This window comes from Oncorhynchus mykiss, chromosome 17 (assembly GCF_013265735.2).
Source record: "Oncorhynchus mykiss isolate Arlee chromosome 17, USDA_OmykA_1.1, whole genome shotgun sequence".
Classification (NCBI taxonomy): Eukaryota; Metazoa; Chordata; class Actinopteri; order Salmoniformes; family Salmonidae; genus Oncorhynchus; species Oncorhynchus mykiss.
This window is the reverse complement of record NC_048581.1, coordinates 90,571,087-90,598,637: the sequence shown is the minus strand read 5'-3', so window position 1 is coordinate 90,598,637 and position 27,551 is coordinate 90,571,087. Positions and strand designations below refer to the sequence as shown.

At 42.0% G+C, this 27,551-nt stretch overlaps 1 protein-coding gene and 1 long non-coding RNA gene across 2 annotated transcripts in view; one reads left to right on the top strand and one right to left on the bottom strand.

The window, feature by feature from the left end:
- Positions 1-27,551, top strand: part of LOC110493301 (metabotropic glutamate receptor 7-like) — a 361,224-nt gene that overhangs the window by 267,657 nt on the left and 66,016 nt on the right. The window contains exons 8-9 of the mRNA XM_036950952.1: positions 11,608-11,810; positions 12,097-12,829. Of these exons, the coding sequence (XP_036806847.1) occupies positions 11,608-11,810; positions 12,097-12,829 (936 nt within the window). The remainder of the gene's footprint in view (positions 1-11,607; positions 11,811-12,096; positions 12,830-27,551) is intronic.
- Positions 11,331-20,294, bottom strand: LOC118940511. The gene is made up of 3 exons (XR_005037108.1): positions 20,126-20,294; positions 19,002-19,217; positions 11,331-11,669 (listed from the first exon to the last, which is right to left on the bottom strand). It is a non-coding gene; the product is annotated as an uncharacterized LOC118940511 (long non-coding RNA).

Here is a 27,551-nt window from a genome sequence, read left to right as displayed (position 1 = left end):
CAAACATTAAGACAAAATAATCTAAAATAACATTCTAACGCTGGATACGACCTTACAACCTTTGGAATCAGAGGCACTCACTGGACCCCTATGATGGACACATGCCTCTCCCTAATATCAATTTTCCTTGTCCATTACTGTCCTGGTTAGTGATTATTCTCTTATTTCACTGTAGAGCCTCTAGCCCTGCTCAATATGCCTTAACCAATCATTTAGTTCCACCTCCCACAAAAACGGTGACAACACCTGGTTAAAACGTCTCTAGAGACAATATCTCTCATCATTACTCAATGCCTAGGTTTACCACCAATGTACTAAAATCCTACCATACCTTTGTCTGTACATTATCCCTTTAACCTAGTCTATCGTGCCCAGAAACCTGCTCCTTTTCTCTCTGTTCCGAACATACTAGACGACCAGTTCTGTTAGCCTTTAGCCGTACCCTTATCCTACTCCTCCTCTGTTCATCTGGTGATGTAAAGGTTAATCCAGGCCCTGCAGTGCCTAGCTCCACTCCTATTCCCCAGGCGCTCTCTTTTGATGACTTCTGTAACCGTAAAAACCAAGATCTCAGCAATTACTGCTTTATTGCCTGCATCCGTAATGGGTCTGCTGTCAAACGACCACCCCTCATCACTGTATAACGCTCCCTAAAACACTTCATCGAGCAGGCCTTTCTAATCAACCTAGCCAGTGTATCCTGGAAGGATATTGATCTCATTCCATCAGTAGAGGATGCCTGGTTATTCTTTAAAAATGCCTTCCTCACCATCTTAAATAAGTGTGCCCCATTCAAAAAATGTAGAACCAGGAACAGATATAGTCTTTGGTTCTCTCCAGACCTGACTGCCCTTGACCAGCACAAAAACATCCTGTGACGTTCAGCATTAGCATCGAATAGTCCCCGTGATATGCAATTTTTCAGGGAAGTTAGGAACCAATATACAAAGGCAGTTAGGAAAGCTAAGGCTAGCTTTTTCAAGCAGAAATGTTCATCCTGTAGCACAAACTCAAAAAGGTTCTGGGACACTGTAAAGTTCATGGAGAATAAGAACACCTCCTCTCAGGTGACCACTGCACTGAGGCTAGGAAACACTGTCACCACTGATAAATCCACTATAATTGAGAATTTCAATAAGCATTTTTCTACAGCTAGCCATGCTTTCCACCTGGCTACCCCTACCCCGGTCAACAGCACTGCACCCCCCACAACAACTCGCCCAAGCCTCCCCATTTCTCCTTCACCCAATTCCAGATAGCTGATGTTCTGAAAGAGCTGCAAAATCTGGACCACGACAAATCAGCCATGCTAGACAATCTGGACCCTTTCTTTCAAAAATGATCTTCCGAAATTGTTGCAACCCCTATTACTAGCCTGTTCAACCTCTCTTTCGTATCGTCTGAGATTCCCAAAGATTAGAAAGCTGCCACGGCCATCCCCCTCTTCAAAGGGGGAGACACTCTAGAAACAAACTGCTATAGACCTATATCTATCCTACCCTGCTTTTCTAAGGTCTTCGAAAGCCAAGTTAACAGATTACCGAGCATTTCGAATCCCACCGTACCTTCTCAACTATGCAATCTGGTTTCCGAGCTGGTCATGGGTGCACCTCAGCCACGCTCAAGGTCCTAAACGATATCATAACCGCTATCGACAAGAGACAATACTATTCATCGACCTGGCCAAGGCTTTCGACTGTCAATCACCACATACTTATCGACAGACTCAACAGATTTGGTTTCTCAAAGGATTGCTCAAATTATTGTGTCAAATCGGAGGGCCTGTTGTCCGGACCTCTGGCAGTCTCTATGGCGGTAACACAGGGTTCAATTCTCAGGCCGACTCTCTTCTTTGTATACATTAATGATGTCGCTCTTGCTGCTGGTGATTCTCTGATCCACCTCTACGCAGATAACACCATTCTGTATACCTCTGGCCCTTCTTTGGAGACTGTGTTATTAACTAACCTCCAGACTAACCTGCCCGCCCGTCCAGCATCTCTACTCTGGATGGTTCTGACTTAGAATATGTAACTACAAATACCCAAGTGTCTGGTTAGACTGTAAACTCTCCTTCCAGACTCACATTAAGCATCTCCAATCCAAAATTAAATCTAGAATTGGCTTTCTATTTCGCAACAAAGCATCACTCGTGCTGCCAAACATACCCTCGTATAACTGACCATCCTACCGATCCTCAACTTTGGCGATGTAATTTACAAAATAGCCTCCAACACTCTACTCAAAAAATTGGATGCAGTCTATCACAGTGTCATTCGTTTTGCTACCAAAGCCCCATATACCACCCACCCCTGCGACCTGTACGCTCGTTGGCTGGCCCTCGCTTCATATTTGTCGCCCATTCCACTGGCTCCAGGTCATCTACAAGTCTCTGCTAGGTAAAGCCCCGCCTTATCTCAGCTCACTGGTCACCATAGCAGCACCCACCCGTAGAACGCGCTCCAGCAGGTATATCTCACTAGTCACCCCCAAAGCCAATTCCTCCTTTGGCCGCCTTTCCTTCCAGTTCTCTGCTGCCAATGACTGGAACGAACTGCAAAAATCACTGAAGCTGGAGACTCATATCTCCCTCACTAGCTTTAAGAGCCAGCTGTCTGAGCAGCTCACAGACACTGCCCATCTGTAAATAGCCTATTCAACTACGTCATCCCCATACTGTATTTATTTATTTGTCTTGCACCTTTGCACCCCAGTATCTCTACTTGCACATTCCTATTCTGCACATCTACCATTCCAGTGTTTAATTACTATATTGCAATTACTTCGCCACCATGACCTATTTATTGCCTTACTTTACTTATCCTACCTCATTTGCACACACAGTATATATACTTTTTATACTGTATTATTCACTGTGTTTGTTTATTCCATGTGTAACTCTGTGTTGTTGTATGTGTCGAAATGCTTTGCTTTATTTTGGCCAGGTCGCGGTTGTAAATGAGAACTTGTTACCTGGTTAAAGGTGAAATATAATTTTTTAATTAAGAAATCATTGCATAGTGCAGAAAATACGAGAGTTCAGGCGCCTTGCTTTAACAAAGTTTTCACTGTAGTGTCCAAAACGTCTTTCATGCTGTCAGGCATTCCCTTGACGGCAAGAGCCTCTCGGTGGATGCTGCAGTGTACCCAGGTATCGTCGGGAGCTACTGCTTGCACACGCGTTACCACTCCACTACGTCTCCCTGTCATGGCTTTTGCACCATCAGTACAGAAACCAACATGAGCAGCAGCTACATTTGGCTCCATACAGACCGTTAGTGGAATTCCCGTGAGAGTGTAACGGTTAATGTGATTGGATGATAATTATTTGACTAGGCATCCTGTATTTGACATTGTGTTGTTTTTTCGCTGAATAATAGATGGTTTAATTTATTTTTGGCAGTGAAACAAGGCTACTCACGTGAGAAAAAAATATCACCCAAATGTATAGCCCCATTGGAAAATGTAAATGGAATGTTTGCAAATCATCAAATCAAATTTATTTACAGTGCCTTGCGAATGTATTCGGCCCCCTTAAACTTTGCGACCTTTTGCCACATTTCAGGCTTCAAACATAAAGATATAAAACTGTATTTTTTTGTGAAGAATCAACAACAAGTGGGACACAATCATGAAGTGGAACGACATTTATTGGATATTGCAAACTTTAACCGAATACTTTCGCAAGGCACTGTATATAGCCCATCGTACATCAGCTGATATCTCAAAGTGCTGTACAGAAACCCAGCCTAAAACCCCAAACAGCAAGCAATGCAGGTGTAGAAGCACGGTGGCTAGGAAAAACTCCCTAGAAAGGCCAAAACCTAGGAAGAAACCTGCAATGCAGGTGTAGAAGCATGTGAAAATGTGAAGAAAAAAAATAATTGGTAAAAGACAAGGCTATGAATACGTTCTGAAGGCACTGCATGTCAGTATCTCTCCTTATCCCTTCTTTGAGGGAATATTCTTGATTCTTTAGTTGATTTACGTCACCCAGAGAGAGTATATCCACTTGCTCAACCAATCATGATGGTCTAGTGATTGTTTTATTAATTTACATTTCGATGAAATACTGCTGGAATAAAATAGAGCCATGTTATTGTTTGTTTTTATCACCACTTATTGTGAAAGATGAAAGATATATATATATATAAAAGATATAGAGATATATAACACTCAATCATCCTTTCATACTGCTTGATATCAGTCCATCCATTTGAAATCTATCATTATGTCCATTGGTTAATGAAGCTAACAACGTAAAAATATCCCTTAACAATCATGAACGTTACCAGAAAAAGGCTAGATTAAGACATTTAAAATGTATTTACTTGGATAAAGTTGTTTGCAGTTAGCCAGTTAGGAAATAATGTGTGGATAGGCTAAAACTGTGATGCCAATGCAGAGTAATGATTTATGAGAACTTTGATCATGAACAATATATAATTCAGTTCGAAATTGTTATTTTTGATTGTTTTACTCCTAACCAGGGATGGAAACTAAGGATTATGGGCACTGGCCAGCCTGACTAGTAGACCTCATTTAAAAAAAATATGTATCATGCAATATTTGAAAAGACAAAATGTCACTAGCCATCAGTGTCGTGTGTTCATGGAAGCCACGCTTCCACAAACATGGTTGGCAAGGGGAAATCACCAAGAAAATAGATAATAACATGAAAAACAGAGGCAAAATATTTTGTCTGTTTTTCATAAATGTCCTACAATTTGCAGGAAGCTGAATGTATCTCACCAGAGAAAGTATCCAAGTGAACCAAACAGCTGCCTATGCTGTCTGGTCAAAAAAAAAGAGTATGACATTGTTGTTGCCCGTAGCATTGAATGCAAAGGAAGCCAGCGAGCATTTGGCCTCTCTTGATAAAACAAATATAAAATAATAGCTGTGAATGGTCCTGGCGGACCAAAAAAAAGTACAAAGGGAAGCCAGTTTGGATTTGGCTTCACACCAATCACATCACATGCCAAACATCATTGACAGAAAACTTGAATTGTTGCATCTAATTGTGTTGTTGTCCTCCAGTGGCTGGATAGCTAGCTAACATTGTCCCTTTACTAAATTAGTCGTGGATGGCGATAGAGATTTGGACTTTAAATCTGTAACGGCTTTCCTCCTCTTCGTCTGAGGAGTAAGGATCGGACCAAAGCGCAGCGTGGTAAGTGTTCATGATGATTTTTAATTCAAACTCAGAACACTAAACAGAAAATAACAACATGAATTTTCAAAACCGAAACAGTACCGTGTGGTTAAAGCACTCACACGGAAAACAAACACCCACAAACCAAAAGGCTACCCAAGTATGATTCTCAGAGTCAACTAACGACACCTGCCTCTGATTGAGAACCATACTAGGCCGAACACAGAAACCAACAGACTGCCCACCCCAACTCACGCCCTGACCATTATAAAACAATGAATAAAATAACAGAACTATGGTCAGAACGTGACAAAATCAAATTGTATTAGTCACATGCGCCGAATACAACAGGTATTTCACCTTACAGTGAAATGTTCAATTACGAGCCCCTAACCAACAATGCAGTTTAAAAATACAGATAAGAATAAGAAATAAAAGTAACAAGTAATTAAAGAGCAGCAACAAAATAACAATAGTGAGACTATATACAGGGGGGTACCGGTACAGAGTCAATGTGTGGGGACACCGGTTAGTTGAGGTAATATGTACATGTAGGTAGAGTTATTAAAGTGACTATACATAGATGATAACAACAGAGAGTAGCAGTGGTGTAAAAGAGGGTGGGGGGGGGGGGGGGAACAATGCAAATAGTCTGGGTAGCCATTTGATTAGATGTTCAAGAGTCTTCGGGGTAGAAGCTGTTTAGAAGCCTCTTGGACCTAGACTTGGCGCTCCGGTACCGCCTGCCATGCGGTATCAGAGAGAACAGTCTATGACTGGGGTGGCTGGAGTCTGAAATTTTTTGGGGTCTTCCCCTGACACCCCTGACACCGCCTGGTATAGAGGTCCTGGATGGCAGGAAGCTTGGCCCCAGTGATGTACTGGGCCGCACGCACTACCCTCTGTAGTGCCTTGCGGTCGGAGGCTGAGCAGTTGCCATACCAGGCAGTGATGCAACCGGTCAGGATGCTCTCGATGGTGCATGTGTAGAACCTTTTGAGGATCTGAGGACCCATGCCAAATCTTTTCAGTCTCCTGTGGTTTTATTACATTTTTCGTAGTGGTCAATGATTATTATAACGGTGATTCTGATTCAGCCATAGCTTAAATAAATGTTACAAAAATAACAATACATTTATAAAAATACATTGTGCCCCTGGCCTGAGAGAATGGAAGTTCAACATGTAGCTAGATGTAGTAACGTTAGGGTAATGTTAACTACCTGGTGCACCGTTACCCATGAAAGGACATTTGGCTAGTGAATAAGCGATTTAGCCAGGCAGCCTAGGACAACAAAAAAATAAGTCATAAACCATTTAGTCAACATGAAAAGGATGGCATTGGCTTTTCTCTACAAGTAGGGTGAGTCAACATGTTGTTCTACTTGCACGAACCCCCCCACACACACACCAGTACCATGGACAGCCACATCATATTCAGATGACATTGATTGGACTAAATAATTTTTGTTATCTGTGGTTGTCACTGTGTTAGACTAAGCATAGATGAGCCTCACAGTGGAGGTGTCATAATACCCACACAACCTAGCAGTCAAACAGGGAAATGGTTCTAATCGGGTTTTTTTTTCCACCACTCATTTTCCCAATAGAGAATTTTGAAATAAGAATAAGGGCTGTGTTTTGTGAAGTCTTACCCTGGTGTGTGACATTTTGATAAAATATATCTCTTAAACAAGGTGACTTTTATCAATAAATCGTCTACTGTGTGCTAACCTCTCCAAAAGAGGCAGGAAGGGTTTGGGGGGGGGGGGGGGGGGGTGTGAATTGTCTGGGCAGCCATTTGATTAGCTGGAGTCTTTTTGGCTTGGGGGTAGAAGCTGTTAAGAAACCTTTTGGACCTCGACTTGGCACTCTGGTATTATGACTCATACTGTGGTACTCTATGGTGGTAGAATAGTGGAGGAAGCACCTGTTTTCTTTGTGACTTGCGGTAACTCTCCATGGTTCTAAATCAGTAGTTGTTTAGTAGTCTGAAAATGCCGGAAACATTAACCTTATTTGACCATGCTATAGGCCATGATACAGTGCCTTGCAAAAGTATTCATCCCCCTTGGCATTTTTTCTATGTTGTTGGGTTACAACCTGTAATTTAAATGGATTTTTATTTGGATTACATGTACATACACAAAATAGTCCAAATTGGTGAAGTGAAATTAAAAAAAATTACTAAAAAAGTGGTGAGTGCATATGTATTCACCCCCTTTGCTGTGAAGCCCCTAAATAAGATCTGGTGTAACCAATTACCTTCAGAGGTAACATAATTAGTTAGATTGCACACAGGTGGACTTTATTTAAGTGTCACATGATCTCAGTATATATACACACACATGTTCTGAAAGGCCCCAGAGTCTGCAACACCACTAAGCAAGAGGCACCACCAAGCAAGAAGCACTATGAAGACCAAGGAGCTCTCCAAACAGGTCAGGGACAAAGTTGTGTAGAAGTACAGATCAGGGTTGGGTTATACAAAAATATCTGAAACTTTGAACATCCCACTGAGCTCCATTAAATCCTTTATAAAAAAAATGGAAAGAATATGGCACCACAACAAACCTGCCAAGTGAGGGCCGCCCACCAAAACTCACAGACCAGGCAATGAGGGCATTAATCAGAGAGGCAACAAAGAGACCAAAGATAAACCTGAAGGAGCTGCAAAGCTCCACAGCGGAGATTGGAGAATCTGTCCATAGGACCACTTTAAGCCGTACACTCCACAGAGCTGGGCTTTACGGAAGAGTGGCCAGAAAAAAAAGCCATTGCTTAAATGAAAAAATGAGCAAACACGTTTGGTGTTCGCCAAAACGTATTTGGGAGACTCCCCAAACATATGGAAGAAGGTATTCTGGTCAGATGAGACTAAATTGAGGTCTTTGGCCACCAAGGAAAACGCTTTGTCTGGCGCAAACCCAACACCTCTCATCACCCCGCCAACTTCAAACATACACTCTGACCTGTTCAATGAGTCAAACTGATTAAAGAATCCCGCAGTACCAAAAACACCCTCCCTCTCGCTCTCACTCACACACTCACACACTAATTTAATAGTAATTTCATAGGATTTTTCAACTCACCTGGGAATTATTTGTAAACCATGTTTAACTTTTTCACTCTCTGTATTTCACCTTGTGCAAATAAATGAAACTAATTAGAATCTACAGATCAGCTTGAGGTGAAACAGTCTCCAGCTAAACCCACCTCTGTTCTCTCTGTAGATCAGCTTGAGGTGAAACAGTCTCCAGCTAAACCCACCTCTGTTCTCTCTGTAGATCAGCTTGAGGTGAAACAGTCTCCAGGTAAACCCACCTCTGTTCTCTCTGTAGAGCAGCTTGAGGTGAAACAGTCTCCAGCTAAACCCACCTCTTCTCTCTATAGATCAGCTTGAGGTGAAACAGTCTCCAGCTAAACCCACCTCTTCTCTCTGTAGAGCAGCTTGAGGTGAAACAGTCTACTGTGTACTAAACCCACCACCACCTTGAAATACATCCACATGTACACCTCCAATTGACTCAAAGGATGTCAATTAGCCTATTAGAAGCTTCTAAAGCCATGACATCATCTTCTGGAATTTCCCAAGCTGTTTAAAGGCACAGTCAACTTAGTGTATGTAAATTTCTGACCCACTGGAATTGTGATACAGTGAATTATAAGTGAAATCATCTGTCTGTAAACAATTGTTGGAAAAATGACTTGTGTCGTGCACAAAGTAGATGTCCTAACCGACTTGCAAAAACTATAATTTGTTAATAAGAAATTTGTAGAGAGGTTGAAATACACTTAGGTTGGGATCATTACAAATTGTGTGTAAACTTTCAACTACAACTGTAATATTAACAGACATGGTTATATTTACCTGTAGAATGGGTAAACCTGTGGCTAACATTGCTGCGGTGGGTGACTTTCAGTCTGTTCTGCCCTCTCCACCTCGTTCACTGCTACCTGCTCAACCTGTTCAACCTGCTCAACCTGTTCAACCTGCTCAACCTGTTCAACCTGCTCAACCTGCTCAACCTGCTAGTCCTGTTCAACCTGCTCAACCTGCTCGTCCTGTTCAACCTGTTCAACCTGCTTAACCTGCTCAACCTGCTCAACCTGCTCGTCCTGTTCAACCTGCTCAACCTGCTAGTCCTGTTCAACCTGTTCAACCTGCTAGTCCTGTTCAACCTGTTCAACCTGCTTAACCTGCTCAACCTGCTCAACCTGCTAGTCCTGTTCAACCTGTTCAACCTGCTCAACCTGCTTAACCTGTTCAACCTGTTCAACCTGCTCAACCTGCTTAACCTGCTCAACCTGCTCAACCTGCTAGTCCTGTTCAACCTGTTCAACCTGCTCAACCTGCTCAACCTGTTCAACCTGCTTAACCTGTTCAACCTGTTCAACCTGTTCAACCTGCTCAACCTGTTCAACCTGCTCAACCTGCTCAACCTGCTAGTCCTGTTCAACCTGCTCAACCTGCTCAACCTGCTAGTCCTGTTCAACCTGTTCAACCTGCTCAACCTGCTAGTCCTGTTCAACCTGTTCAACCTGTTCAACCTGCTCAACCTGCTCAACCTGCTCAACCTGCTCAACCTGCTAGTCCTGTTCAACCTGCTCAACCTGCTCAACCTGCTAGTCCTGTTCAACCTGTTCAACCTGCTCAACCTGCTAGTCCTGTTCAACCTGTTCAACCTGTTCAACCTGTTCAACCTGTTCAACCTGCTCGTCCTGTTCAACCTGCTCAACCTGCTCGTCCTGTTCAACCTGTTCAACCTGTTCAACCTGTTCAACCTGTTCAACCTGTTCAACCTGCTCAACCTGCTCAACCTGCTAGTCCTGTTCAACCTGCTCAACCTGCTCAACCTGCTCGTCCTGTTCAACCTGCTCAACCTGTTCAACCTGTTCAACCTGCTCAACCTGCTCGTCCTGTTCAACCTGCTTAACCTGTTCAACCTGCTAGTCCTGTTCAACCTGTTCAACCTGCTCAACCTGCTCAACCTGTTTAACCTGTTCAACCTGCTCAACCTGCTAGTCCTGTTCAACCTGCTCAACCTGCTCAACCTGCTAGTCCTGTTCAACCTGCTCAACCTGCTCAACCTGCTCAACCTGCTTAAAATGCTAGTCCTGCTTAACCTGCTCGTCCTGTTCAACCTGCTCAACCTGCTAGTCCTGCTCAACCTGCTTAACCTGCTTAACCTGCTCGTCCTGCTCAGCCTGCTTAACCTGCTAGTCCTGCTCGACCTGCTTAACCTGCTCGTCCTGTTCAACCTGCTTAACCTGCTTAACCTGCTAGTCCTGCTCAACCTGCTTAACCTGCTAGTTCTGCTAGTTCTGCTTAACCTGCTCGACCTGCTTAACCTGCTCAACCTGTTCAACCTGCTCGTCCTGCTCAACCTGCTCAACCTGCTAGTCCTGCTTAACCTGCTAGTCCTGCTTAACCTGCTTAACCTGCTCGTCCTGCTCAACCTGCTTAACCTGCTAGTCCTGCTAGTCCTGCTTAACCTGCTCAACCTGCTTAACCTGCTTAACCTGCTTAACCTGCTCGTCCTGCTAGTCCTGCTTAACCTGCTCAACCTGCTCAACCTGCTTAACCTGCTTAACCTGCTTAACCTGCTTAACCTGCTAGTCCTGCTCAACCTGCTTAACCTGCTAGTCCTGCTCAACCTGCTTCACCTGCTCAACCTGCTAGTCCTGCTCAACCTGCTTAACCTGCTCAACCTGCTAGTCCTGCTCAACCTGCTTCACCTGCTTAACCTGCTCGTCCTGTTCAACCTGCTTAACCTGCTTAACCTGCTCGTCCTGTTCAACCTGCTTAACCTGCTTAACCTGCTAGTCCTGCTCAACCTGCTTAACCTGCTAGTCCTGCTCAACCTGCTTCACCTGCTTAACCTGCTAGTCCTGCTCATCCTGCTTAACCTGCTAGTCCTGCTCAACCTGCTTCACCTGCTTAACCTGCTCGTCCTGTTCAACCTGCTTAACCTGCTTAACCTGCTCGTCCTGTTCAACCTGCTTAACCTGCTTAACCTGCTAGTCCTGCTCAACCTGTTCAACCTGCTAGTCCTGCTCAACCTGCTCGCTTTTCTGCCTCTCTTTCTAGGAAGTTGAGAATATCCATATTTGCTCTGAGTGACATGCTGAGTGATGACATTGACATCTAACCAGTGCTCTAGGGGTGGGGGAGGGATTAAGGGTCCACTGCATTGTGGGTCCACTGCACTGTGAAATCACAGCAGTCACTCCAGGGCTTCTTGCTGTGCCTGCTACTTCCTAGTGCAGGATATTGGATTGTTTATTTTTGTCTTAAAAATGTGTCAGTAAAACATAAATGTTACACGGCATGGTGGGGTTATGTAATCTCAAATCCGACTGGATAAAATCAAGTATAAAAGACTTGTTCTTAAAAAAAAGTAATTTTCATTGTTCTACTCCTGTCGAATCCGCATCCATCCTGTGTTCCAGATCGAGGATATGCAGTGGCCGGACGGACAGGCAGAGATCCCCAGCTCTGTGTGCAGTCAGCCCTGCAAGACAGGACAGAGGAAGAAGGCAGTGAAAGGCATGCCGTGTTGCTGGCACTGTGAACCCTGTGATGGCTACCAGTACCAGTATGATGAAACATCCTGCAAGCTGTGCTCCTACAGCATGATGCCCAACCCCAACAGGTGACAGACAGGAACACTGTAGACATAACTTTAAGACTTGCCAAAATTACACAAACGTTCCCAAAATTCCCAGGGATTTCTGGAAGACCTGGGAATATTGGGAAAGTTTCAGGAATTGTTCAACCCTAGATAATTCTATAACGTTTTTATGCTCTCCTTGATACAGTAGTATTATACAAAAAAAAGTTTTACAGTACAATACTGCTTGACGTCTTGTCGTCTGTATGTGTATTTTCTAAATTGTCAAAGTAAATTAAACTTAATAAATCAATCAATCTATTAAAAGGACGGCATGTCAGCCCATCCCCATCGTGAAGCTGGAGTGGCACTCCCCTTGGGCAGTGATCCCCGTCTTCCTCGCCATGCTGGGCATCATCGCCACCATCTTCGTCATGGCAACCTTCATCCGCTACAACGACACGCCCATTGTCCGTGCGTCGGGCCGTGAACTGAGCTATGTCCTCCTCACCGGGATCTTCCTCTGTTACATTATCACCTTCGTCATGATCGCCAAGCCCGACGTCGCCATATGCTCGTTCCGCCGGATCTTCCTGGGTCTGGGCATGTGCATCAGCTACGCCGCGTTACTCACCAAGACCAACCGGATCTACCGAATCTTCGAAGAAGGTAAGACGTCGGTGACGGCACCCAGGCTGATCAGCCCGACCTCTCAGCTGGCCATCACCTCTTCCCTAATTTCCGCTCAGCTATTGGGTGTGTTCGTCTGGTTCGGTGTGGATCCCCCTAACACCATCATCGACTACGACGAACAGAAAACATTCAACTCAGACCAGGCTAGAGGAGTGTTGAAATGTGACATCACGGATCTGCAGATTATATGCTCGCTGGGTTATAGCATCCTACTCATGGTCACGTGCACGGTGTACGCCATCAAGACGCGGGGCGTCCCGGAGAACTTTAACGAGGCCAAGCCCATTGGATTCACGATGTATACCACCTGTATCGTCTGGCTAGCCTTCATTCCCATCTTCTTTGGGACAGCTCAGTCTGCAGAAAAGGTAAGGTTGATTTCAGATTGCTTCCTATTTATTCATTATTATAATAATAAGTCTAGTCCTGGACTAAAAAACGTAATATTCTCCATTGAAAGTGTTTCTTTGTCCAAGACTAGGTTTAAGCTGTGTCTGGGTAACCAGCCAATTAAGTCATATTGGAGAACTTTCATTTTAGCACTGAGGGGAAGTTACCCGGTGGCAGATGGCATATTTGCTTGCACACTTTAACATTGGTTGCACCAATGTGCCAACCCACGACTTGGCAAATTAGACAAAACCTTTGATTTTATATGTGACCGGTGACACTATCTAAGCCATTAGACGGGACTTCCTACTTCACAGTAGGGCCATTATTGTTTTAGTATTTTTTTGCAGAAATGCCTTCTTGAACATGTTGCTTAAATTACAAACTTTTATGGGGTCATTAATAAACATGAATAAAAAAATGTAAATGATGAGTTTTGCTAAGGAAAAAGCACTGAGCTATACAGGGAGAAAGACAGGATCCATCCTGGCTAGTCCTGATTGGCTGAGATAATGGAGTTGTTGGACATGCCGTGAGCATTAATGATTGGTCTGTGATGTCACAGGGTTCTTTCTATAATAGATTGGGGGGGAATTCCCTGGTCACTATATAGATCATCTTTGCAACCGCAGATATTTGGAAAGATATAGTTTTGTACAACTGGAGAAGTGTTGCTACAGCTCTAAAAAACATTGTTGCCCTGAATTTAGCGGACGACTTTCTGGAAGACATTGCCACGCTGACTCACACGCGTTGACGTGTGGTTGGGATGAGGTTTAAAAGACGGATGGGTCTAAGACTTAAGAATGATGAATCTGACGTAAATAACATCTTTCAAAGGGTATTTTATTGTCTCTTAACTAAAGCTAAAGCAAGTTTATCAACTTTTAAAGCAGCACGGCATAACCATATTTCCCTCAACTACAGTGGATAAGAAATTAACTTACATTTGCTATTAGCCTCAATAGAGACATTCAGACATATGGCATATTGCTGTTTGTGTCAGTTTTATCTCAAATTCCATGTCCAGGCCATGAACAGTCTGATGTTGCTATAATTGGTCTGTTTGCTAGCTAAAGGCAATCTAGACTCTCTTTAACCTCTGTAGCTATAAGAGGATCAGCTGTGGCTTATCCAAGGTTGTGTCCAAAACTTCCACCCCATTCCCTTTATAGTGCACTACTTTGAACCAGGGCACATAGTGTTTTTTGGGATACAGCTTGTGTCTGAAATTAATGAAATCATCAGAAATAATAAGCTATAATATGGCTGCATGGCGATGGTACATTTTTTTTTACAATTAATTGCTGGTGTAAGTTCATTTCTATATAAACCATGTTTGATTATCTGACTTTTTGTCATCATCGTGGTTGTTTGTCTTTCTTGACCACTGGCTGTGTTTTTTGTTCCTCTTGTCTTGCTAGTTGGCCTTAAAACCAATTACGTCTGAGGAAATGGAAAACTACAACACCTGGGTGTGTATGTGGAATACAGGTGTTGTGAAGCTGACTGCGAGATTGCCTTTTGTTCAATCCAATCACAGTGTAGTCAGAGACCCAGTTTAATTTAACCATCTGTTTTATCAGTGGTACAATAGATAATATTATTATCAGTGGTGGACCGGCCTTCTGGCATTTCGGGCAAATGTATTGCCTTACCTCTCTGATCCTACCTCATTTCCACATGCTGTATATAGATTTTTCTACTGTATTATTGATTGTATGTTTGTTTATTTCCATGTGTAACTCTGTGTTGTTGTTTGTGTCAAACTGCTTTGCTTTATTCTTGGTCAGGTTGCAGTTGTAAATGAGACCTTGTTCTCAACTAGACTACCTGGTTAAATAAAGGTGAAATAAATAACAATTTTAAAAACAATATGCCAGATGGCCTAGTCCAGTTTTAACCTAGTGTGCCAGTTTAACTTGTTATTTTTTTTTGCATAGAAATTATCATTATCTGGCTTATAATGGGTCCCTCAAAGAATAAAAAAAAAAATGGGCCAGTGCCTTAAAAATACCAGAGCCAATTTCTGTTCTTAGACCGCCCCTGTTTTCCATTGTATTTAACATTTCCCAAATTCTTTTGGTGTACAAACGACTTAAGTGCTCCCGAAAATAGGTGTTAGAAATGTACCCCGAAGCGCAACAGAAAAGGGTTCAGAAAATAAAACGATTGTGCCTTTACAAATTCCACCGGCAAACCAAAAAAGGATTTGCAATGCAGCTGAAGGGCTGAGTCTAGTGAAAATGCATTTTGTTTTGTACAATAGGGTACTGTAACTAAACTACCTGCTTAATCTGTACCCGACTGGCACGCTGTATCATACACTGACTATACAACACATTAGATAGACCATGTGAATCCAGTTGAAGCTATGATCCCACTTCAATCGGTGTAGACGAAGGAGAGGAGACAGGTGGTAGAAGGGATTTCTAAGCCTGGAGACATTTGAGACGTGGGTTGTTACACGTGCGCCATGCAGAAAGTGAATGGGCAAGACAAAAAAAATGTTAAGTGTTTTTGGTAGTAGGTGCCAGGCACACCGGTTTGTGTCAAGAACTACAAACAGCAGCATGGGGTTTCTTTTCTCACACTCAGTTTCCTGTATCAAGAATGGTCTACCACCTCAAAAAGGACATCCAGCCAACTTCACACAACTGTGTCAACATGGTCCAGCATCCCTGTGGAATACTTTCCACACCTTGTACAGTCCATGCCCTGACAAATTGTGGCGGTTCTGAGGGCATAAGGGTGGAGGGGAGGGGAGGGTGGGCAACTCAATATTAGGGAGGTGTTTGGTATACTCAGTGTAGTGCACTACATTTGACCAAGGCCCTGTGGGTTCTGGTCAAAAGTAGTGCACTATATAGGGAATAGGGTGTGATTTGGGAGCTGTATACTAAAGGTGATATGCAGAGCCTAGGCAAGCAGACAGGCAGGCAGGCAGGCAAGCAGGCAAGCAGGCAGGCAGGCAGGCAGGCAGGCAAGCAGGCAGGCAGGCAGGCAGGCAAGCAGGCACCCCAGCTCCAGCAGAGTGGAATTGTAACACCCTGGCCTTTACTGCTTGTCATTACTTACCTGGCTGAGATCGGGCAGAAATACTGATGACAATAGAGCAGTATTCACAAGTCCTGAAGAAAAGGGCTACCACACTCCCGCCTCTCAACCCAGCTTTCAAATCGCCTCCAGCACACAGGCACTGTTGGGGCGAGTGACTGAGTGACAAGTGGTTATTTTTTTCTTTCTTGTGCTATTTTGCTATTTGCCTCACGACTCCTGCATGCTTTGTTGACTATATTTGTTTCCACACTCGGGACTCTGACTCTCTATTAATTAGACAGACTTTACATGTATATTTTTTTGACCTCCCGTCCTATTCTAACCACCTCTTGCCAGCTTTAAAGGCGTCTGAAATGTTACCCAGCCGAAGCCGTTCGGAAAAGTTGTGCTAAAATTATGCTGAAATTTTGTGACGTTTTTGTTCATTTTTTGTTCACCGTCTACTCCCCCGTCGCCGGTTTACTAACCACCTGTCCTGGCAACCCATCATTACGCACACCTGGCAACCCATCATTACGCACACCTGGCAACCCATCTTTACGCACACCTGGCAACACTCAATGCGCACACCTGGCAACCCATCATTACGCACACCTGTAACACTCATTACGCACACCTGGCAACCCATCATTACGCACACCTGCAACACTCATTACGCACACCTGGCATCCCATCATTATGCACACCTGCAACACTCATTACGCACACCTGGCAACCCATCATTCAGTGAAGTTTTTTCAGCTGTTCGGTCACACAGATGTTTTTCTGGAGGCAAGTAGAAGTTCAGAACTGAAGTCAACGCCCCTTGGTCAAGAGTAGGAATTATTCAGTAAAGTATTTGTTGTCATTCAACAAGAGACGACTCGTTTTCATGCACATTTGTTCATTGGGAAATACTGCACCACACATCTTAGTTAGATGTGAAATTGTGTAACTAAGATGTCCTTGGCAAAAACTGCAACATCAATGACCGATTTCTTGAGTTATCTTAGATTAATCCAGACCTTTTTGAGGCTAAGACGCCTGGCTAAGACGTCTCAAAATATTCCAACAGTTCTCGTGCCACTTTTTCCTCTGTCTTTTAAGGGAGAATGTGAGAGCACACTTGTTCGGTTTGTCTAGCCGATTTCAGCTCGGCTCCACCCGAATTGAGTGGAGGGGAGTATTTTTGGAAGGTATGATATTTATGCCTTAGTGAATATAGGACCAAATAATTAACATTTTTGTACTTTAACAAACTTTGCCGTACAAGTTCATTTTTTTTGTCTCCTAAAAATGAGGGGACTATGTGCTGTAATTTCTAAATGGTTCACCCGATGTGGATGACAATACCCTCAAATTAAAGCTGACAGTATGCACTTTAACCTCATAGACATTGCATCATTTAAAATCCAAAGTGCTGGAGTATAGAGCCAAATCAAGAACATATTGTCAAAGTCCAATACTTTTTGGAGCTCACTGTATACAGACAGGTCCATAATGATTTGTACCTTTTTTTATAAAGACATGCAAAACATACGGTATACAATAAATAATACAAATACTGAGATATATAAGATGCACATTTTGGGGGGGAGAATTATAATTTATACTAATACAATTGCTCAGAGAAAGAGATTTAGTTTTTACAAGTATTTTTTTATTTCTTGAAAAACAGGAGTAGAAATGGTTGCCACCCTTGTTTTCAATACCTTTCAATACCCCAAGGATAACAACCATTTTCTAAAACGATTTACGAAGATTAGAGAACACATTGGGAGGGATCCTTTGTCCACACACAAGTACATATGTGACTTGCTCAATCAACACATTTTATAGTTTTATAGAATGCTGGATAAAGGAGAATGTTAGATCATGTTAGTCTCATTAGAAAGCTGTCTACTCTAAATAACAAGTTACATACATGTAACTCGCTTCAGTTTTTTGAGAAAAACACAATCAATGTTTGCATTTACTTTTAAAGACAGTTATTTAATATAATTAAAAACAGCTATTTACTTAATACAAAACACAGTCTTTGAAATCCATTAACATGAGTGTTGTTATTTTTACTCATACACACACGCACGCACGCACGCACACACACGACATATTCCAAAAATCCCAAAGAGAAAGGAATCCGAAAAACGAAACTTTGTTTCAACAAGTCAAAATACTTTTCTATTTATTCATCAGGTACCCTAAAATGTAATTAAACTATAATATTTCATACGGAAAGAGTATGTTCAATAGGAAAGCGATATTAGCAGGTGTTTGTCCACTTCGGCGCTCGCTCAAACACGGATTTCCAAACTGGTGTCGTCATACTAAAACTCATACTTCTTCTTCATTATCCAAGTTACAAGCCTGAAACCTTGAACACAGACTACTGACATCTAGTGGAAGCCATATGAATTACAATATGACCCTATGCTTTCCATTGTAAGAGCATGGGCTCTCAAAAAAATTAAAATTCCGGTTGGTTTTTCTTTGGATTTTCTCCTACCATATCAATTGTGTTATAGTCTCATACATTATTATAACATTTCTACAAACTTCAAGGTGTTTTCTATCCGATGGTACCAATTATATGCTTATCCTGGCTTGTGGGCCTGAAAAACATGGAGTTTACTTTGGGCACATCGGTCAGGCGGAAATTGAAAAAAAAAGGACCCTAGCCTGAAGAAGTTTTAATGCCTGTGGCAGGTCATTAGTGAAAATCGAAAAAAGTAGGGCCTAGAGAGCTGCCATGCGGTACACCACACTTTATATTTTTAACATAAGAGAATCATCCATTAACTAAAGTCTCTAAGCAGAAAATAATATGAGAAATGTTAAAGAAAATCTGACAACACAAGCATCGTCTTTGGATCTGATTCGTGTGGTTATTACGTGAATAATTAGCTTTGATTAGAGCATTTTCCGCTCGTCCACTTGGCTTGAGCTGACGGACATTTGATACAAATATAAGTATCAAGATTTAGGATAACACTAACCACGATCACGCATCAAGGCACCACACAGAGGACTGCCCTCTAAAATCCAGGGATCTGTCCTGGGAGCAGCTTTGTGTGGACATCGGCAAAGTTGTTGACAATAGTGGACGATTACCTGAATGTTCTTGTAGGACCCATTTGCTGGCAAACAACCAACACACCTCTTCTTCCTTGGAGCCACACCATGTTCCTTGGAGCCACACATGTTCCTTGGAGCCACACATGTTCCTTGGAGCCACACATGTTCCTTGGAGCCACACCATGTTCCTTGGAGCCACACATGTTCCTTGGAGAAGTGTATTACTGCAGTGAACTTTTTTGTTGAAATTCCCTAAATCAGAAAATATATTATTTAAAACATGCTTTTAATGCCTGTTTTTCTATTTCTATTCCTGATGAAGCCGACTACTCACTCTGTCTTGAATACCTCAGAATTTTTTTCCTTATACTGTTGCAATAAATAACAGGAATTTTCAGGTATTACTCTAAAGAAAACATACACGCGTTACACGTTACACGCAGCGTTTCTATGCGGATATCCTGGCTATCAAGGAACTATGATGTCATCTCTATGTTTCCTTTCTTTTTGTTTGCTCCTTTTGGAGCTGACATTTTCCTTGGAGAGGTCCATGAAACCAGTGTTCTTGCCAATGAGCAGTGGTGTAAAAAGTACCCAATTGTCATACTTGAGTAAAAGTAAAGATACATTAATAGAAAATGACTCAAGTAAAAGTGAAAGTTGCCCAGTATAATCATACTTGAGTAAAAGTCTAAAAGTATTTTGTTTTAAATGTACTCACGTATCAAAAGTAAATGTAATTGCTAAAAATATACTTAAGTATCAAAAGTGAAGTAAAAGTTGTCAAATATATAAAGACTAAAGTAAAGTACAGATACTCTAAAAACCTACTTAAATAGCTCTTTCAATTATTTTTACTTAATTACTTTACCCCAATGCCAATGAGCACTAGATGCCACTGATCGTCTGAACCAGCTCCCATCACAAAATCATTACTGTTTAAAATCGAGATTTCTCTCTCACAGGAATCTATCGATACAGTAGAAAGCTAAGCTAGCTAGCTGCCAGCTAAGGTGTAGTCAGTGTGTCTATGTGTGATGGGTTTGGAAACATGTGTGGCCTGAGGTACACGTTTAGTTTTTTCGTAGATGATATGCTACAATAACTTTGACAAACTTTGGGCAAACAGGAAAAACATTGGATTGAATAGCCTATTGTACCTTGATTCAAAAGACATCAAAAGTCAGTCGCAGGAGAATCAAACAGACTGAAATGGAGTATTTAATAACGAATAAACTAAACATACTTCAAACACTAAATGTAACAGTAAAATAAAGTGGGTACGAGGACCCCGTCGCGCACCAATACAAAAACCAACACAACACTGAATAACAAACAATCTCTGACAAAGACATGAGGGGAAACAGAGGGTTAAATACTCAACAGGTAATGAATGGGATTGAAACCAGGTGTGTGGGAAGACAAGACAAAACCAATGGAAATTGAAAAATGGATCAATGATGGCTAGAAGACCGGTGACGTCGACCGCCGAGCACCACCCCGAACAAGGAGAGGCTTCGACTTCGGTAGAAGTCATGACAGCTAGTTTGTAATTCATTAAAAAAAATCTGAACAGGGGAGGGTTTTAATAATGCAGATACTTGTAAAATAGTGCTGTGAAAAGCCTGAAGTCATTTGTTACAAGCTAGCATCCACCAAAACGATGTGAAAGTGCTCCGTTGCTATGTTTCATCCTACGTTTATAAGATTACACCCAATTGAGATGGTTTGGGATGAGTTGGACCGCAGGGTGAAGAATAAGCAGTTCTGGTGGCAAGTCTTGTGGGGTATGAATCGGTGTCTGAGATGTGTGCTAGTAATTTGGACAGACAGTTTGGCGCTTTCTTTCAACACCTCTCACAAAGACAAGTAGTCTTTGCAGTCAATCTCTTCTCTACTTTGAGGCAGAATAGATTTTAATAATATTAGCTGTCCCTGTATATTTGAGGGCCAGCCGGTTCTGGGCCAACTGTAATTCCCCTGTGTTCAGGTGTGATAAAACTAAGGCTTGTAAGGACAGGCCTTATGTACAGACCTTTCCCCATTTAGGCTACGTTGCATCAATATGTTTCGGCCATTTCAGTTTACAATTAAGAGGTTACCCCAAGAAGTTTAGTCTCCTCAACTTGCTCAATTGCCACATTATTCATTACAATATTTAGTTGAGGTTTAGGTTTTAGTGAATGATTTGTCACAAATACTCTTCATTTAAATCTCTTCATTCAAAGATTCAATCATGGACACTCTTACTGACAGTTATGGCTGCTATGTGTGATGTATTGTTGTCTCTACCTTCCTGCCCTTTACTGTGGTCTGTGCCCAACAATGTTTGTACCCTGTTTTGTGCTGCTGCCATGTTGTTGTCTTGTTGTGTTGCTACCATGCTGTGTTGTCATGTGATGCTATGTTGTTGTCTTAGGTCTCTCTTTATGTAGTGTTGTCTCTCTTGTAATGATGTGTGTTTTGTCCTATATTTATATTTCATTTATTTTTATTTTTAATCCCTGCCCCATCCACGCAGGAGGGCGTCTCCCTTTTGGTAGGCCGTCATTGTAAATAAGAATTTGTTTTAACTGACTTGCCTAGTTAAATATAAATACATATATTTTTTTTTTATGCTTTTAGCTTTTTCTATATTTAGGATTACTTATTTATTTAATAAAATGCAAATTAATTACTTAAAAATCATACAATGTGATTTTCTGTGATTTTCTGGATTCCGTCTCTCACAGTTGAAGTGTACCTATGATAAAAATTACAGCCCTCTACATGCTTTGTAAGTAGGAAAACCTGCAAAATCGTCAGTGTATCAAATACTTGTTCTCCCCACTGTGTATGTATGTGTTTTTATTCAGTAGCACACAATGAATTATAATGTCAAGAGCTGCACTTGTTATGTATTGTCATTATGTCTTGTTCCTGTTCTTTCTCTTCACTCCGTCTCCCTCTGCTGGTCGTATTAGGTTACCTTCTCTTCCCCTCCTTCCCCCAGCTGCTCCTCATCTTCTCTAACTACCTCGTTCACCCTTTTCCCACCTGTTCCCTTTTTTCCCTCTGATTAGGTCTCTATTTCTCTCTCTGTTCCTGCTTCTGTCTTTGTCAGATTCTCGTTTGAGTTTCTCATGCCAGAACCAAACTATCGTCTTGTTTGCTTCAACCTTGTCCTGTCCTGTCGGAATCTGCCTGTTCATCTGAGGCTACGTGTGATCAGGTACCTCTGTCCTCTACAACCCAGCTATTCTCCTCTGCTGCTAGAAGGGGAACTCTTCTGTGATATTCAGAAGGACTTTATGTTTCATTTGTCGCCATCTCTGCGGGTTGTTTATTTTGCCATCATATACATTTGAAGAGGATCTATGTCTTACCTGTGTTTTGACATTAAAGGACTCTGTTTTTGTTAAACCGCTTTTGGGTCCTCACTCACGTGCATAACAGCACTGAACTCTAACAAAACATCTCCCACAATCCATCTCATTATCAGTTTCTTTCAGCCAATCATCAATCAAATTTGGAATTTCCTTCTCCATAAGTATGCTGAAAGTCAGTTGTTAATTTGTTTACTGCGAAATAGCATTGTATCTGGCCAAACACAATTATTTCCAAACGTTTACTAAGGGTTGGTAGAAAGCTGATTGGTCGGCTGTTTGAACCAGTAAAGGGTACTTTGCTAATATTGGTTTCTGGAATTACTTTTGCTTTCCATAGATTGCAGAAATGGCAAACAGGAGTGGCAATATAGTCTGAAACCCTCCTCAGTAATGTCCATCCATGTTTTAGTACCAGGTGGTTTGCCATTATTGATAGACAATAATGTTTTTTTTTCGCCTCTTCCACATTCCCTTTACCGAATTCAAAAAATGACATTGCTTGTCTTTCATAATTTAGGTAAGGAAGGTTGAACGTTTGTTGTAAATTAGCTAACCTTTCCAATGACAAATGTGTAAAATTAGTTGGCAATATCAGAGGGTTTCATGATGAGTGACACATCTGATTCAATGAAGGATGGAGCTGAGTTTACCTTTTTTTGCATCACATTTAATTTAAGGTGCTCCAAAGCTTTTTACCCTATCCTTTATATAATTTATCTTTGTTTCATAGTCCAGTTTATTCTTCTTTATGTTTTGTTTAGTCACATTCTTTCACAATTTAGGTTACTTATATTGACCAGACTACCATTTCTTTGGGAGATTATATTATTTCCATGTCCTCTCTTGCTATTTATGACAAGTAGGACAGGAGCACTAATAGACCCAGGCCGTCAGGCTCGAAAACAGTTGGCAATGTTGCTGGAGCCCCTGTGGTTAGGGTGAATCATGTCTCTTTTAAAGAGTGCTGGCTGCTCCCACAGCAAGACAAAATTGTCACAAAAGGAGAAATTATTGATGTTGCAAAGTTCCTTTAAAGTAAACATTTAGGCCAATGAGGCGGCTGAAACATTCCGAATCCCTTTGATATCACAGGATGGGCGGCAGGGTAGCCTAGTGGTTAGAGCGTTGGACTAGTAACCAGAAATTTGCAAGTTCAAACCCCCGCGCTGACAAGGTACACAATCTGTCATTTTGCCCCTGAACAAGGCAGTTAACCCACTGTTCCTAGGCCGTCATTGAAAATAATAATTTGTTCTTAACTGACTTGCCTAGGTAAATAAAAGGAGGGGGCCAGAGATAAGTATTCCCTTCCCTGTGCAGGGTGTCGTTTCACTCTCGGGATCAGCGCTTACTCCCGGGGTCCAGAAGGTCCGTCACCAGCAGAGAAAGGCTATTTGATCGCTGGGTCGGTCTTCTAGGATGAGTGGAGGCCGGCCAGACTGCCTCCCTCCTGACCTACGCCTTGCCAGAGTCCAGTCTCCCACGGGCTGAGTTGAGCATCTTACCATCTGTCCAGTGGATTGGTACAGATCCACACCATCTGGCAAATTCAAATGGGTTTTCCCTGAGCAACAGCAATGTTGGTGTATTTAGAAAAAATGTCCTGCTTTTCCCGCAACCTGTATGCTAGCACTGCTAACGTTAGCCTGCTCAGTTAGCTATCGACTTGAGAATCTCTTCCCCTAAACTGCTTGATGGTGGTGCAAACCCTGCCCGTTAATCAGTTCAATCGTTTTTTTTTCCCCTCCTGTTGCATGGATATCATCTTGAACCTATCACATTTGTGCCCAATCATGGATAAAAGCACCGGGTAGCACTGCTAGCACTGCTAACACTGCTAACGTTAGCCTGCTCAGTTAGCATATCGGCTAGCAGCTAACTATTAGGCTGTTTTAGCGGAATACCGGGAGACAAACTTGCGTTCCCAACAGTAAAAGTTAACTGCGTAGCGGAATTCGTAGCTCTCGTAGCTCTCGAAAACTTCACTTTGATTAAAACTTTAGATTAAAACTATTTCGTAAAAAAACTATTTCATAAAAATAACTAAAAAGCAATCGTTATTCAGCTGCATTCTCTGAATGCTTTGTAGTACATTGTGACACTGGAATAAATGTTTCTGATTAATATCGATGAAACGTATGTCATTTTCAACCAGAGAAGTTGGTTCTCAAGTTCAGTTTGGCTTTATTCTGATGATTAATAATAATTGCATTGTGAAGTTTTTAGATTTTAGCCCTTATTCTCCAATATAAGCGCTTTGGAAGATTGAAGAGTGTTGTTGAAACCAGCAATGACTCATATGTAAGAGTTATACAGTAATACATTTCATTTTCAAGTCTTAAATACAGCATGCAATGTCAAAACACAAACAACTACTCTGCTTTCTATCATTCCCTTTAACATGAAGAAGCTACACTGAACAAAATAAATTTGGCTAAATAAATGCAACATGTAAAGGGTTGGTCCAATGTTTCATGAACTGAAATAAAAGATCTATTACGCCCATCCCTGTTCGTGAACATTTCTCCTTTGCCAAGATAATCCATCCACCTTACAGGTGTGGCATATCAAGAAGCTGATTAAACAGCATGATCATTACACAGGTGCACCTTGTGCTGGGGATTGTAAAAGGCCACTTTTTTTTCACACAACACAATGCCACAGATGTCTCAAGTTTTGAACGATCGTGCAATTGGCATGCTGACTACAGGGATGTCTACCACAGCTGTTGCCGTAGAATTTAATGTTAATTTCTCCACCAACATTGTTTTAGAATTATTTGGCTGTACGTCCATCTAGCCTCACAACCGCAGACAACCTCTCTGGCGTTGTGTGAGTGGGCGGTTTGCTGATGTCAACATTGTGAACAGAGTGCCCCACGGTGGTGTTGGGGTTATGGGATGGGCAGGCATAAGCTACGAAACAACGAACACATTTGCATTTTATCTATGGAAATGGGAATACCAATAGATGCAGTGACGCGATCCTTGTTTTGTTTTGCCATTCAACCGCCGCCATTACCTCATGTTTCAGCATGATAATGTACGGCATTATGCCAAGGAGATGTGCCGCGCTGCATGAGGGAAAAGGTTGTCACACCAGATACTGACTTGTTGATTGATATATGCCCCTACCTTTTTTTTAAAGGTATCTGTGACCAAAATCCATAGATTAGGGCCTAATTATTTTCTTTCAATTGAATGATTACCTAATATGAACTGTAACTCTGTACAATCGTTGCAAGTCGCGTTAATATTTTTGGTCAGTATAAATGCCTTACCTAAGGCATGGCTTTTACTGCTTAGTAATGTACTGTCATCTCTCTCTCTCTCTCTCTCTCTCTCTCTCTCTCTCTCTCTCTCTCTCTCTCTCTCTCTCTCTCTCTCTCTCTCTCTCTCTCTCTCTCTCTCTCTCTCTCTCTCTCTCTCTCTCTCTCTCTCTCTCTCTCTCTCTCTCAGCCCCTGAGTTGATTGTGGCGTTGTCACAGTGGGTTCTATGACAACCAGCAGTGGTTGGAGGCCATGGAATCAGAGAATGAAAATTATCTATCCATCAGATACAGAGCGAGACGGAATGACAACAGAAAAACAATAGATTCTAGAACACTGAAGGGGGGGGGGGGGGGGGGAATCAAAGGCATCATTTAAAATCCAATTCCACAGGATAGAGTGTTCTTAATTAATAAGCATTATTGCACCCTTTTGTACAAAGAAGGATTTGATTTTGTTTTCCAAAAAATGATTGAATTCTGAATGAGTGTTGTGAATATGGGATGATAGGTTTTGTCTTTTCACCTTTCCAATGATTGTTGTGAATAGGAAATGAATGACGAGATTACATTGTCTTTTCACCTTTTCTCTTAGACCCTGAAAGGAGGACTATTGATTGTTTGCTTGCATCCCCTAGAACCTCTGGTAGCCGTTTTTGGGTGGTTAGTCTTGGGCTGTAATGCCCACAAAACAATATCCATTATGATCCATCCTCTTTTGTTTTGTCCCGGAGACACTATGAGTTTGTTTTGTAGGTTGCTATGCTGAATATCTATCGGGTACCGCATAATTTACTTTGAGAACAAAAAAAAAACAAACACTTAGTCCCGACCTCTCCCTAGTTAGACCTCCTAAACATCCTCCTTCTCACTCTGAAAACAAACTTTCCAGTCGTTTTGACTGGCTAGCCAATAGACCATAGGTATTGTGGCTGTATATAACAGCTAATCAAACTCAGAGCTCTACTGGGATGGTTAGTCTCTGGGCTGTAATCCAGATCGTTGGCTACTGCTCCTACAGGGAATAACATGTTCCTGAAGGAATGTACGATCGTTATGTCCCGATCAATACTACTTTCTTGGTTACCTTCTTGCTACTTTCAAAAACAATCCTTGTTAGGCTTATCTCTAGATCTATTCAGAAGGGCATGCAATATGGGCGATTTTGTGAAAAATGTATGTTTTTTTTTGTATTACATTTGGATGTAAATAGGTACTGTGATGAGGGGAGGGTGGAGGAACAAATGGATCAGATGCAGCCCTCTGCTCTATACACAGCTGTTACTATACAACCTTTACCTAGACAAACTGATTAGTCACAGCCCTCTGCTCTACACACAGCTGTTACTATACAACCTTTACCTAGACAAAACCTGTGATTATTCACACCCCTCTGCTCTATGCATAGCTGTTACTATACAACCTTTTTAAATTTCTCACTGAGCACTGGAGCCACTCTTTTCTGTAGCCATCCGACATGGGTTCAAATCGTATCTGACCGAGCACAACTTGTAGTGCCGGATGTTTGCACTTTTTTGGACTATTCCATTGGATCCATTTCGACCCGGCCAGCTCAGTCTAGCCCAGATGAAGTATTAGAATTAGAAAACAGATACTGTTAGAACCCCTGTGTGGAAACCCACCAACGGATACTGTTTGAAGCCAGTCTGGCACTAGATAACACATCTATTAAAGGGGCCTTCTCTGTACTCTGGCTGGACGGGGAAAACACAGCAAGAATAGATTATTAGACAGGCAAATAGACAACGTATGTCCTCCCCTTCCTACTTCATTACTAAGTATCGTTAGGGGGAAATAAAATAGAGGGTTACTCTTAATTGTGGGACGAGGTTTTATCGTGACCTTGGTACGAGAAGCTCTTTACATAAAGACCCAGAGGACACTTACTGTCAGCCTGAAATCACTTTTTTTTTCTTCTAATGATTCATT